Below are 14,614 nucleotides of genomic sequence, written 5' to 3' on the forward strand. Positions count from 1 at the left end.
CCAGCGATGCCTCAAATGTGTGAACAGTTTGTTTCGAGGAAGCTATCAGAGAGCTCCCGACATTCGTGAGGAAAACATTCTCTAAAACATTCCAAGTGTCCAATGCACCCAAAATAAGGGGGTTGAGCCAGGAGGAATGGTTTATGCAAACTAAGAGGGACCAAGAAGGAAAAGGAAAGGAGGGACCATGAAGTCCACATTGACCCAAGGCAGAGGGTCTCTTCTGTCCACTGACTTCCATGCTAGGACCCAGTGAAGGGGGGAAGCAGTGACAGGGACTGACCTGCATCCTTTCTTTGAACAGATGAGGGAAGAACAGACCTCCAAGACAACGATCAGATCCCAGAATTCCAGGGACACACACCGGCATGAGATTTCCTTTCCCTCCCATAACTGGTCCTTGGAGATGTTGCTACGCAAACTGAAGGCCATAGATGCCAGGAAGGATGATAAGTTTGCCAGTGTCCTGGGTGCCATTGGGGAGTTTGGCACATTCCAGTGGAGGCTGGTGGCCCTCACCTTCATCCCCAGCATCCTGTCAACCTTCTTCATGTTCTCTCATCACTTCCTGCTCACAGCTCAGAGGCCCTATTGTAACACCAGCTGGATCCTGGAAGTGGGCCCCAATCTCACGGAGGATGAACAGCTGAACCTGACCCTGCCCCGAGCATCCAACGGCAGTTACCTGACATGCCTCATGTATATCCCCGTGCCGTGGGATCTAGACTCTATCATCCATTTTGGCCTCAACTATACAGAAACGTGCAAATTCGGGTGGATCTATCCTTTTGCTCGCACGCGCTCTCTGGTCAACGAGGTATGGTTTTCTTTCATATTGTCCTGACTATAGCCACCCGAGAGATGTGCTGGTGCTTGGTCTGAGCACAGGAAGCTAGCAGAGCCAGGCTTGTCACCTGTCCAGAGGATTTGTTCTCAGGACAGAGAACTGCTATGACTCTTGGCTTCTGGTCAAGGGAAAACCCTTAAGCTGAGGGCCTAGGGATGGTGGCACAAATGGCCGTGTGTGGGCTTTGTTCTCTTCATCTGTATCCTGTCTGGTACCTAGCAGTCCTTGGATTGAGGCAGCAGAGGCACGGGGCACAGAAGATAGGTCAGGAGGCAGCCAAGCAGAATGCATAGAAGCTAGGGATGGAAAATCAAAAACTTGTACCAGGCATTCTCACAGGGCTTCTTACCCTGAGGTGAGGCCTGGGCCCTTTTCAGCGGATCTCTCTGCAGGAAGCGGGGACAGCAGGTAATGTGTGTGCCTGTGCGTAGCAAGTGCTCAGTCAGGATCCTGTCTGCACCACTCCTCTGCTTCCTCTCTCCGTGTTGCTACAGGGTCTACCAGGTGTTGGACAGGGTCCTGGGGTAGCAGAGTGAGGCTTAAAATGACCATTCTCTGGGTGCCAACTGCCTAAGGCAGAGGCTCTCAACCTGTGGGTCACGACCCTTTCACAGGGGTTGCACATCAGCTATCACATTAAAATTCCTAATAGCAGGAAGTAGCAGCAAAATAGTATTATGTTTGGGGGTCACCGCCACATGAGGAACTGTGTTAAAGGGTCACAGCTAGGTCTGTGTGGAGGCCGTGATCAGTGCCCTTGTCTAACCCGCAGTTTGACCTGGTATGTGGCAACGAACCACACAAGGAAAACGGGCAGACTGTGTTCATGTCAGGCGTCTTGACAGGGTCTCTTCTCTTCGGATTCTTAAGTGACAAGTGAGTCTCCTGGAGCTCCCTCTGAACCTGGGACACTCTGCCTCCCCCTCAGGCATTCAGAGCCTCAGACTCGGGGAGGAAAACGAAGGGATACTCCAAAGCCCTGGGGTGACACAGAGGCTGGCCCAGGTGAATAGCCACACAGCCCTGTAGCCTGTCTGGCTAGGGAGGTGTGGCTTGGTGGCGTCTTCTCCTCCCCTCCTGCAGGGTGGGCCGCTATCCAGTCATCCTGCTGTCGCTGCTGGGGTTCCTCATCTTTGGCTTCGGAACAGCCTTTGTGAACAGCTTTTATCAGTATATGTTCTTCCGCTTTTTCGTGGCCCAGGCCTCCGTGGGCTATGCCATCTGCAGCGTATCTTTAGGTGACGGGGCACGGTGGGATGGAAACGGATACAGTTCAAGAGGGAGCAGGAGGCAGATCTACCTGGGAGGGACAGCCTAACAGGAACCTAAGGGAGGCGGGAGGCCACAGGCCACAGGCCACAGGCCACAAAGCTCAGCAGGGAAGGTGTGAGGGAGTCAGAAGGGAGTGTTCCCAACCCTCATCCTCCACAGCAGTCTCCTGTGGCCTGTGTAATCCCTTCGTGCTCCTTCTGTGACCCTGCACCCTGAGCCCTAGATGTGCTTTGGTTATTTCATCCTGAGCCTCAGAAAGTTTAGCCAGATAGTTCAGGGCCACAGAGCAAAGAGAGCTGGGGTTTCTCCTCAGGTCTATGTGATGCTAACACCTCAAGAGCACGTATATCCAGGCCTAGAACCAAATGGCTGTAACCCCTCATTTTCTTGGGGCTTCCTGACACCTCTTCTCATGAGAACCTACCAGAGCACAGCCAAAGTGACCTTCCACAGAACCACAGAGAGCAAAGCATTGATACACTCCAAGACAAGTGGTTCCTTGGCTTAGTGCACGTTGGGGCCCTGCTCTTATGAGAGGCACTTCTTAGACTTTAGAGGGAGTGGACGAGGGTAGGAAAAAATGGTGAATGGGATCTGAGGAGGTGCATCAACGGGTAGGATGTGACCCAGGGGACACAGGGACAATCTGGCTCTGACGGGTATCTAAAGATCTGGAACGGGCAGAAGAATCTTTGTCTACCCTGAGCTGTCGAGGGCAGGCTGTACGGAAGGCCAGCCTGGGGACTGGGACCTGACCACACCTTTGTCCTCATGTTCTCCGCACAGTCATGGAGTGGCTGGTAGGCGAGCATCGAGCCCAAGCTGTCATCCTCCAGCACTGCTTCCTCACCGTAGGAGTCATCTTCCTCACGGGCCTTGCCTACAAGGTCGTCCACTGGAGGCTCTTGTTCCTGCTGGGCGGCATGCCAATGTTTCCACTTATCTGCAATTTCTGGTGAGCAGTCCATTTCAGGGCACCCACGGGGTGGGCCTCAGGGGAAATGGAGGGCGCCGTGGAAGTCTGTGATGGGGGGAGAGCCAGAGGCCCTCAGAGAAGTACACGAAAGAGATGTCAGAGGTGGACAGAACAGTAGTTAGCAAAGATCCAAAGACAGGCAGCGATCAGGTCTGATGAGGTAAGACGGAAAATTCTAGGATGGCCTTGGTCACCTTGTTGAGGTGACATCACTGCCAGAGAACCAGAACCAGGATCCATGAACTGAAGCTGGGTGGATGGAGTACCCCAGGGGGTGAGACCCTTTTGGGGGAAGAGAGAAAGGGCCTTTCGTGGTCGGCTGAGGCATGTTCAAGGGATTTGCTGTTTTAAATGTAGTGAGTCATAGTGCAGCAGTGTGGGGACGGGGGGCTGTGAAGGCTCAGCTCGAGTAGCTAAGCTGGGAGGAACAGGGAGGAGGGGACAGCCATGTGCTCACTGTGTCTGAGGAGAGAAGACGAGTCAGGGCTGAGAGGAAGGCATGAGGGAAAGAATGAACTCAATATCTCCACAGGCTCCATTTTGTTTTTACAACTCTGGTGGGCATTGGGAAGAAGAATGGGAGCTCCGGAGGGTGGAAATCATGTACATAAGAAGCATGGGTGGCAGGCCGGGACCTGGGATTTCTATCCCAGCCTGCCTGGCCTCAGAGCCCTGGTCGATGGTAACGCCTGTACCATGCACAGGCTGAGTACAAGGGGTGAGGTAATGAGTTACAGCACAGGGCATGTACGTGGCTTGGGACCTTCCCGATGCTGCAGAAGCTAGGGACCAGCCTTGACAGCCCTCTAGACGCCAGTGAGTGTGGGTGGCATGCCTCTGCCATGCATCTGGAAGACTTGGCTTTGAGGGATTTTTTAAAATGCTATTTACATAGGGCCGGCCGGGGAGATAGATCCAGTGGGCGGATTGCCTGGCATGCAAGCGTGAGGACCTACTTTTGGTGCCTGGCATTCATGTAGAAGCCAAATGTGGACGACATGCTTTTAATCCCAGCAATGGGGAGACAGAGAAGGGAAGACCCCGGGGCTTGCTCATCAGCCAATCTAGCACATTGGTTAGTCCTGGCTCCCACTGAGAGAACCCATTTTAAAAAATGAGCTGGCTGGTTCCTGAGGAACACCACCCAAGGCTGACCTCTTGCTTTCACATGCTTGCGCACACATGTACACACACACACCTGTACACACACGAACATGTATATACATACCCTCACACACGACCTCTGCACGAGTGTTACTAATATAGTAGACCAGGAGGTTTGTGCTGACAAGCCCCCAGTTTCTCACCCTTCAGCCTCCGGTTCCTTTCCCAGAATTCCTCGCTAAGCTTTTGGCCTTTCTCCTGGCTGTTGTGCATGCTTAGAGTCGATGCCGTCTCCAGTGGGCTGAACTCACTGGAGCACAGAGAAGCTGTTGTATGTATATTTTCCTTCACTTAGACCTGAGCATTGGCCCACGTATGCTGCAGCAACAGTATGGGCTGTCGCAAACACCTTCTCAGCAGTTTGATTGCTTATGAGTGTCTGCAGTAACCACCATCTAATGTAAAAAGAATTTTTCCCTTCAACTGCGGTATCCAGCTGCAGTGTGGTCAGATACACAAAAAAATGCCTGCAGGACAAATTGACAGGCATGTCGTATTGGCTCAGTGAAACAGTATAACTTCCCTACTGGGAGCTATGACTTCCTGAACAATAAGTTTTTGTCTAATTACTGTACCAAACATGGCTTCTGTCCTGTGAAGTGAGCATTAAGTCCAAGCCGGAGGTAGTTGGTGGCCCCTGTGACCACTGTGCCACTGTTATACCAGCGGCCATGCTGATTCCTAGGGCCCAGAAGTGAGCAAGACTGTAGGTGATGACAATTCTCTCACAGTGGCCTGTATGAGGCCTTCGACAACTACGGTCACTCACCAGTGAGGAGAGCCTTACAGCTCAGATTTAGCTTGATTTGTTTCCTGCCACCAGAACATGTGGTGGCTTCAGGGTTGGGCATTAACCATCCTCTCTGGGTATGCATATCGCAGTGCTAAGTGCCTGTATGGTCTATGAGGCCCCAGAGACCTCCCTGCACAGAGCAGTGACCCACCTCTCTGTATTCAAGAGTGGAGCTTTCTTACAGAGCTGTCTTCAGTCATGTCTGCCTTGTGCTCTCTGTCCTCACAGTACAATCCTTCCCTTGAATTTCAAGACTTTGAATTCCCAGGAGGGGCTTCTCAGTAACAATATAATTTGTTCCCTTTTGGTACCTCAAGACATAAAGAAACAAAACAACAACAACAACAAAAACCACAAGAACAAAATGAAAGTCAGCATTTCCATCTGTCTTTCCTCTTGTTTGACTTCCTTGCCAGATTGTGGTCTGTTACAGGGGACACACACATCTGCCCCTGGTCACTTCTCCATTTGTTATAGGCAAGTTCCCTTTAGGCATGCGATCGCCTTCAGTGTGCTGACAACTCTCTTGCCTATGTGCTACCTGCATGGTTTACAGCTTTCTAGTCCACTAGCCTCTTGGGAGACACCTCTGTGTACATTTGGTAGACCACACTCATCAAAGAAGGATGCCGGCCCATGCCACATGGAGCAAGATGGCCGTCTCAGGATTTCGTCCTAGAATGTTTTACTCCTGGTCATCTTTGCTACTTTTTGTAAAAACATATATATGTATATGCATAGGCGTATGTATATATGTATATGCGCATATGCATATATGTGTATATGGGCATATGTGCATAGGTGTACCTGTGTATGTATGCTGCTGTGTATGAGTGTACTCATATATGTGTATGTATGTACATATATGTATATATTTATGTATGTATGTATGTATGCATGTATATGTATGTATATGAATATGTGTATGTGTATATGTGTATATGTATGTATGTGTATATATATGTAGTATGTACATGTGTATTAGTGTGTGGATGTGTGCACATTTGTACAGATATCTGAAGGAGACAGAAGATGTCAGATCCCCTGAAGCTGGAGTTACAGGTGATTATGAGCCACCTGTTGTGGGTGTTGGAAACTGAACCTGAGTCTTCTGTAAAAACAGTATGCACATTTAATCACTGAACCATCTCTATAGCCCTCTACTGTTTTTATTTCTTTTTTTATTAAAAATTTATTTTTTCTCACATAATATATCTTTTTTAAAAACAAAAACAAAACCCGAGTCTTGCTTTGTAGTCATGGCTGGCCTTCTGCTCTTTTGGAGTCCAGACTGGCCTCAACTTTGCAACAATTCTTCCAAATGCTGGGTTCACACGTACATCCCATATTGCCCACTTCTTGTCTTAGCTTGCTTGTCAAGTCCCCGTTGCACAAGTACCAATTATTATATACTTTTCCTAGAGAGATGTAAAAGACACATTTACTCACCCCCAATAACGCAAAGGCCAGGAGAACACAGAAAGATTCATCAAGTCCCGTCTAGCAGATACACGAGGTCATGTTCTTTCCGTGCACACAGGCGGGCACTGCACCGAGCACCCCACCCCTTAGGTTGTTTTTAATCCTCCATATACTCCAGTCTTGCTCAGATCCCGCTCCTATATAGCAACGGGCTGGCTAGAGGGCGTGGCTACTGGACCCTGTAGGTAGAGGGCGTGGCCACTGGACTTGAATCAGCCTCATCACCGCATTACCACCTGCAGAGTTAGCTGCTCTACTTAGTTGCTACAACCTGGCACGGGCCAGGGAATGCTTGCTCTAGTCGCCACAGTCGTTCTGCTTCGCGGCAGCGATGGTCATGTCATGCCTGAAGGAAGCAGCTCAACTATTGGTCTCAGAGAGTGGGCATGAAGGATGACGCCTTTGAGCTAGCAAGGAAGAGCTTAGCGGTGATTGGGGCAGTTAAAGAGACCACAGGGCATAGGGATCGAATGGCTGAGCACTGCCTCTGAGCAGCACTGGGGCTGGGCTGGGCTGGGGTGGGTCAGGGAAGAAGGGCTGGCTGCCGTGTAGGAGCAGAAGGTATCTTGAGGTGGTGGTGGCCCTCGAGGTTCCTTGGTTGATACCGGTGGCATCTCAGCTGGAGAGCCACTGGTCTTTGGGGCATCCTAGAACTCTGAGGTGACAGAGGTGGGGGTCACACAGGCTTCTCCGAGAGTCCCCGCGGTGGCTGATAGTGAGAGGAAAGGTGGAGGAAGCCAAGAAGGTGCTGTGCTATGCAGCTGAGGTGAACAAGAAGACCATCCCTTTAAACCTACTTAATGAGGTAAAAGGCTTCAAGCCAGGAACCAGGCCCGGGCCGGGGACTGTGGACACCTCTTCCACCATCAGGGCAGTGGGACCTTAGTCTACTGCTTCAGAATGCGGACAAACTAAGCCGCTCTTGGGCAAGGCCAAAGAGTGGCTGGCACTGGGGGGAGAGAGGAGGGGCAGGCCTTGCCCTGTGCACATGGGCAGGTAGCAAGCAGGAGTCTCCACCCCCTCCGGCTGGTCTTATCGTCCTATAGCTACAGATTCCAGGAAAGAAAGTGACAAAGGCCTCCATCCTGGACTTCTATACCAATCAGCACCTCTTCAAGGTGGTCTTGGCCATGGGCTGTGTGTGGTGAGTGTCTGGAGCTGGTGGGAAACTCAGAGAGGTTGGTCAGGGCTAGGTCACATCTTCCAGTCTCTGGGCCGTTCCTTCACCTCTCCCCCCACCCCACCTCTCCCCCCATCCTGTCCTGTCCTTATTCCTGATACTCAATCCTTCCTCCCTCCCTCTTCCCTCCGTCCCTCCCTCTTTCCTCTCTCCCTCCCTTCCTATTCCCTCCCTTCCTCCCTCCTCCTTGCTTTCTCTTCCCTCCCCTCCTTCCTTTCTCCCGTCTCTCTCCCTGTCTCTATCCTTCGTTCCTTCTCTCCATCCTCCTCCTTTCTCTCTCCCTTGTTCTTTCCACCCCCCCCCCGCCCCGCCCCCAGGTTTACCGTCAGTTACATCAGTTTTACACTGAGCCTCAAGATGAAAGACTTCGGGCTGGACATCTACTTCGTCCAAGTGATCCCAAGCATCCTGGCGGTGCCGGCCCGGCTGTGCTGTGTCATTCTCCTGGAGTATTTAGGGAGGAAGTGGTCCTTAAACCTGACTCTCTTCCTAGTCACCTTCACGTGCCTGTTTCTCCTTTTCCTCCCTGAAGGTACAGCGTGACAAGAAGGCAGCCCCATACCCCTCGCTTCTCCACAGTTCTCTTAGTGTCTCTTGCCTTGGCCAGCCCAGCTAAGCATGAAGGATTGTTCCTCTGTCCTCCTTGAGGAAGCCCCAGCCCCCAAGACCCGCGAGAGGAACTCATGCTATTAAAAGAGAGTTAACCCTGAGTAGGAGGGCAGGCATCCTCTGTGACCCCATTGCAACCCACTCCGGAAGCAGACCTAGTGGGTAAAGGAGAGTAGACAGTGGCAGTAATGTTCCTTAGCCACTCCCCCAAGCCTCGCCTCTCATCTGGAGCCTTTGATTGGCAAGTACCCACTGCTATCTACTCATTGAAGATGGTCTAGTGGTGACCTGGATCCATGGCAGTCATCTTACTCAGAGGCCTTCCCAGGGGCCGGCTGCCTGGATCCTGGTACTCAGCGTTGTTTCCAATGTCTCAAAGATCTCTGGGCAACAAACATGGGTCCGTCTGTAGGGCTGGGGCGCTCGGAGCTGCGGTCAGTGTCGGGGGAGGGGGGCTCTGTGTACGTCCTCCCTCGGGAGCCCCTTCTCGCTCCTGAAGTATCTCTCAGCAACTTCCCAGCTGCTAGCAGATAGTGATTGGCAACGACAAAACGAAGAAACATTTTCAGGCTTTTACAGCACGATGTTGTTTATCACGATTGACATTATTGCTCTAGTTAAGTAGAGCTCCGATCAAGCCGACATGTTTACAGGTGTGGCCGAGAAACTAGGGAGAGGATTCTGGAGAGGAAAGGTCTGAGGGCAGGGGACATAGCCACTCAGCTGGTGAAGGTTAGCTACATAGGCATGAAAAACCTGGCTTTGGATATCCTGCACTCATGTAAAAATCTCAGCAGGAGAGCACATGGTATATTCTGAGTCTCTGAGAGAAAGAAGACTCTCTTTGGTTTGCTACCCAGTCAGTCTCACTGAGTCAGCCAATTCCAGGTTCAATGAGATACCCTATCTTTAAAAACTTGTGTAGGCAGGTGGATTTCTGAGTTCGAGGCCAGCCTGGTCTACAGAGTGAGTTCCAGGACAGCCAGGGCTACACAGAGAAACCCTGTCTCAAGAAACCAACCAAACAAACAAACAAAGCCAAACTTGTGTTTTGTCTGCCCCAAGGCCTGCCCCAAAGTCTGTCCCAAGGTCTGTCCCAAGGTCTCCCCCAACCCCTGTCCAACTCTCCTATTGTAGGACTGGCTGGGACTATGCAGATAAACTCTCCTCTGGTTGAATGTCTGAGTCTGCTGGCCAGGTGACCAAGTATAGGGGTGGGCCATCAGCTGCCCCTGGTAAGGGGCTGAGAGAGGGCTGTAGGGCACTAAAGGTGGGGTGGCCCAGGACTTAGTGCTGTGCTGTCTTCCTTTAGAGCTGAAGTCGACAGTAATCTTGATGCTCGTGCTTGCAGAGTTCAGCATGGCTGGCACTGTCTCTATCTTCTTTATCTACACGGCTGAGCTCCTCCCCACCGTCCTCAGGTATGGAGTCTGGTGGGTTGAGGTGGCATAGGGGGATGGGACAGTGACAAGACTGATGTAGCAGATGAGGCTGAGCATCACCGATCATTTCCTAATTGGGCATCAGGAAACGATCGCTGTGTTAAGCATGGTTTGCATGGATTGCTCCGTCCAGCTCTCAAAAGAACCAAACCAGACCAGACCAGACCAGACCAGACCAGACCAGACCAAACCAAACCAGACCAGACCAGACCAGACCAAACCAAACTAGACCAGACCAGACCAGACCAGACCAGACCAGACTAGACTAGACCAGACCAGACCAGACCAAACCAAACCAGATGTTACTGCTGACGATCTTTCAGCTGTCAAAACCAAAGACATGAAATCCCCACGGTCCAAGTCATACACAGCAAGCAGCCAGGCTGGAGTTTGAGCTAAGAGACATCTTGGTTTCTTCTTTCCATCGCTGTGATAAAACACCACGACAAAAGCAGCTTAAGGGGAAAAAAAGCTTATTTTGACTCACCACAAAAAGGATCAGATCATTATGGTGGGAGGTCAAGGCAGAAGGAGCTTGCAGCAGCTGACCACATCACACCACAGTCAGGAAGCATTGCTTTCTGCTTGCACAGTCCAGGGCCCCAGCCAAGAGAACGGTGCCACCAGCAGTAGTATCACCGTCTTGCTGTCTCTTTAGCCTGACCGACCATGCTCAGAGGCCGGTCTCCCAGGTGATTCTAGTTCTGTCAGGTTGACAGAGAATAATGACCTTCACGTGGGATCTGACTCCAGTCTCTGCCCTGTCACATCTCCTAGTTTGCTTTCTATTGTTGTGATAGACATCATGACCTGAAGCAACCTGGGGAGGAAAGGGTTCATTTCATCTTCCAGCTTGCCTCTGTGAAGGGGAGTCAGGATAGGAACCCGAGGGCAGGGACTGAATCAAAAGCCATGGTGGAATGCTGCTTGCTGACTTGTTCCTCATAAGTTTTTCAGTTTGCTTTCTCATACACCCCTGAAGCGCCTTCCCATGTGCTGTTCGGTGAGCTAGGTCCTCCCATGTCAATCCTCAATCAAGGAGATGCCCCAAAACTTGCCCACAGGCCAATCTGATGGGGGCATCTTCTCAATTGGAGTTCTCTCTTCCCAAATGACTTTAGCTGTATTGAGCAGACAAAACTAACCAGCCCACACCAAATGCCTGGAATGTAGGCGGGTTGACTTGAGGTTGTGTCTTTTCCCCTACAGAGCTCCTGGTGAGAGCGACCCTGTCTTTCTGACCCCTGGGCTGCATCCTTATGAGCATATGCTGTTACGGATGATTAGTATAAGAGCATGATTAGTAATTCTCTTGCCCTCAATACCCAAAAAGGAGAGATAACTACCTCTTTTAAGTCAACTGGGTTGGAGAACTAGGTTCTCCCAGGTCACACTCTGAAACATAAAGAGGATAAAGAGGAGAGTACGTGGTTTAAAGCCTGTTCCACTGCGTGTAGACTCTGAGCCTAACAAGTCTTCTGAATCAGCTGTCGACCCCATTTTCAGGTCTACAGGTCTGGGGATGGTGTCTCTAGCCTGGGCAGCTGGAGCCATCTCATCTATGGCCATCTTCAAACAGACCAAAACACAGCTGCCCATCTTCTTCTGTTGTCTTTGTTGCGTCTTGGCCTTGTGTTTCTCCTCCCTGGTGCCAGAAACAGGAAACCTGCCTCTCCGTGACAGCATAGAGTACAGTTCAAGGTAGGTATGCAGCGCCTCCTGCTCTCGAACTCTGGGAAGGGAGTGTGTCAGATACGGAGGACCAGATCCTGTCCACCCTCATGACGGGAGGACCAGATCCTGTCCACCCTCATGACGGGAGGACCAGATACTGTCCACCCTCATGATGGGAGGACCAGATACTGTCCACCCTTATGATGGGAGGACCAGATACTGTCCACCAGATACTGTCCACCCTCATGACAGGAGGACCAGATACTGTCCACCCTCATGATGGGAGGACCAGATACTGTCCACCCTCATGATGGGAGGACCAGATACTGTCCACCCTTATGATGGGAGGACCAGATACTGTCCACCCTTATGATGGGAGGACCAGATACTGTCCATCAGATACTGTCCACCCTCATGATGGGAGGACCAGATACTGTCCACCCTCATGATGGGAGGACCAGATACTGTCCACCAGATACTGTCCACCCTCATGACAGGAGGACCAGATACTGTCCACCCTCATGATGGGAGGACCAGATACTGTCCATCCTCATGACTAGAGTACTTGCAACATGAGGGTTCTCCTGGTCAAAGCAGTCCCCCTCAGAGCTTCAGGTTATGGCCACTTTGCATGGGTCTAGCTCAGGTGTTCTCTCTCTCTCTCTCTCTCTCTCTCTCTCTCTCTCTCTCTCTCTCTCTCTCTCTCCAGCTTTCTTTGCCCATAAATCCTCTCTACCCAGCCCCTGTGTATGGCTATCTGGACTGGGGCATTGTGTTTAGAGATGAGACTGAAGTGACATAAATTCTCCCAAAGGGTTTTTAAGAAGATTAAACTCACATTGTAAAAGGTTCAGCATGGGACAGATACTTGCTGACAGAGACGGTAAACCCCACTCCAAAGTTACAGGGAAGAGAAGGGCCGAGCTGGGGCTGGGGAATGTAGTCAGCTTGAGCCTGAGGTCCAGAGATGGAACAAGGGTACCAATCACACCTTATTGTCTGGCCATCAGCTCAAGCCCAAATGAAGGACAGAACGCATGAGGGCTTGGATGGAATGTGAGAAATGAATGAGACCTTTTCTCATTGCCGAGGGCTGTTCTCAGTCTTCCCCTTGACCTAGCACCTAGGTGCATGAGAGAGCCCCATCTTGTTCAGAAGATGTCATGATTGAAGATGTCTCATGGTTTTTGTCACCATTTGCAGAGATTCTTTTGAGCACAAGGATAGAAACAAGGATGTTCCCACGGTGATGATAGCTGAGGAGTCGATGTCTGACGTTATGGCTGATTCTGAAGTGACAAAAAATACCATGTTCAATGCCATGCCTTTCAAGCCAGAAGCAGACAGCCTCCTCAACATGACCCTGGAAGTACCCAGCAGGGAGTTCCCAGTCCAGCTCCCGGAGGACCAACCTCCTTAGAGCATTTGGATTGGAATCTAGTATGAGTATGGGGCCATGGATTCACAGCCTCAAGTTCCAGACCCAGTCTGGCCTGTGGGAAGAGTCTAGCCTCCTCTAAGGCCAGCCCTCAGGATACAAAAATAGTCCCTTCTGGAGGAGGTGCTGACTTGTGATTCACTCCAATAAAATATCATGTTGGTCTTGAGATGGCCAGATCAAGGTTGGCTGTGTCACGACAACCTAGAGGTTGTGGCCTGGATAGGTATGGGCTGGTGGTAGGGTAGATAACCACGGCTTTTCAGGATCTTTGGCTAAATTCTCAGGGACAGAACTAACTCTCTGGATGGAATGGGTGTGGGATGGGTGATATCTCTGAGGTCCAGAAATGGAACGAGGGTACGAATTACACCTTCTAGCCTGGCCATCAGCTCAAGCCCAAACAAAGGACAGAATGCATGAGGGTTTGGATGGAATGTGAGAAATGAATGAGACCTTCTCTCATTGCCTAGGGCTGTCCTTGGTCTTCCCCTTGATATCCCAAATAAGCATGGCTTTGAAGATTATACATCTCAGGCCTTCCTTATCCTGAGAGATGCTCTCCTTGACGGCCCTTATCCTGAGAGATGCTCTCCTTGACGGCTCCACCACCCCAAGGAAAAGTCCCTGTGATGTTTAGTGTTAACTGCCAACCTGACGCCAGAGAGACTTGCCTGAGAATGGGTCTTTGGGCATGCCTACAAGGAATTATATCCGTGAGGCTAGTTAAGATGGGAAGACTTGTCTGCTGTGTATAATACCATTCTTTGAAGTGGGTCCTGAGCTGCAGGAAAAGAGGAACATTAGCGAAGCAGTGACCAGTGACCCATCTCTTTCTGCTTCCTGACGGCGGGTTTCATGGAAGCTCTCCACCATGATAAACCGCAACCTCAAACTATGAGGCGGAATAAACATTGTCTCCCTTAAGTTGCTTTTGCCATGGTACTTTGTCACAGTGATTGGAAAGCAACTGTCCGACTTAGTCAACTTGACCCTACCTAGGGTTAGCTGAGAGGAAAACCTCCATGGAGGAATTGTTTAGATCAGATTGGCTTGAGGGTTTGTCTGTGAAGCTTGTCTTGATTATGAATTGAAGCAGGAGGGCCCAGTCCACTATGGGCATCACCATCCCCAGGCCCTGAGATATGTAAAGAAAAGCTTGAGGGACTGAAGAGACGGCTCAGCGGTTAAGAGCACTGACTGCTCTTCTAGAGGTCGAGTTCAATTCCCAGCAACCACATGGTGGCTCACGACCATCTATCTGTAATGGGATCTGATGTACCCTTCTGGTGTGTCTGAAATCAGCTACAATGTACTCATATACATGAAAAAATAAATTAAAAAAAAACAAAAACAAAACTTGATCCGTGAATGAGTCAGCAAAGTGTCCTTGCCTCCAGGTTCCTGCTTGGAGTTCCTGCCCCGGCTTTCCTCAATGGTGGATTGTGACCTACAAGTATAAACCAAATAAAGCCTTTCCTCCCCAAGTTGCTTTGGATTGAAATTTGTATTCAAAGCAACAGATAGGAGGCTAGAGAAGTAACTGGTATGACACCCTCAACACAGTCCTCAGCACCCACTCTTTCCCAGGTTGAGTCTGCCGTTGTCAGCTGACATATGACTCCTCTAAGTAGGACTAGTCTTCAGTGGGTAAACTGGGAAGTCCACAGTGCCAGGCCCCAACACCGCTTCCTCTCTCCCTCTGTGGGGTGTTCTCCAAGGAGCCCACACATAAGC

General features: G+C 50.7%; 1 protein-coding gene across 1 annotated transcript; it reads left to right on the forward strand.

Annotated features, from left to right (window-relative positions):
* Window positions 1–304: 304 nt before the first annotated feature.
* On the forward strand, window positions 305–12,859 carry Slc22a14 (solute carrier family 22 member 14). Its single transcript, XM_052189475.1, has 10 exons — window positions 305–817; window positions 1,620–1,723; window positions 1,931–2,085; window positions 2,906–3,074; window positions 7,219–7,339; window positions 7,581–7,678; window positions 8,032–8,246; window positions 9,636–9,744; window positions 11,272–11,466; window positions 12,643–12,859. The coding sequence occupies exons 1-10, from the start codon at window positions 305–307 to the stop codon at window positions 12,857–12,859; spliced, it is 1,896 nt and encodes a 631-aa protein (XP_052045435.1).
* The last annotated feature ends 1,755 nt before the right edge of the window (window positions 12,860–14,614 follow it).

Source organism: Apodemus sylvaticus, chromosome 7, assembly GCF_947179515.1.
Source record: "Apodemus sylvaticus chromosome 7, mApoSyl1.1, whole genome shotgun sequence".
In the NCBI taxonomy this organism is placed as follows: Eukaryota; Metazoa; Chordata; class Mammalia; order Rodentia; family Muridae; genus Apodemus; species Apodemus sylvaticus.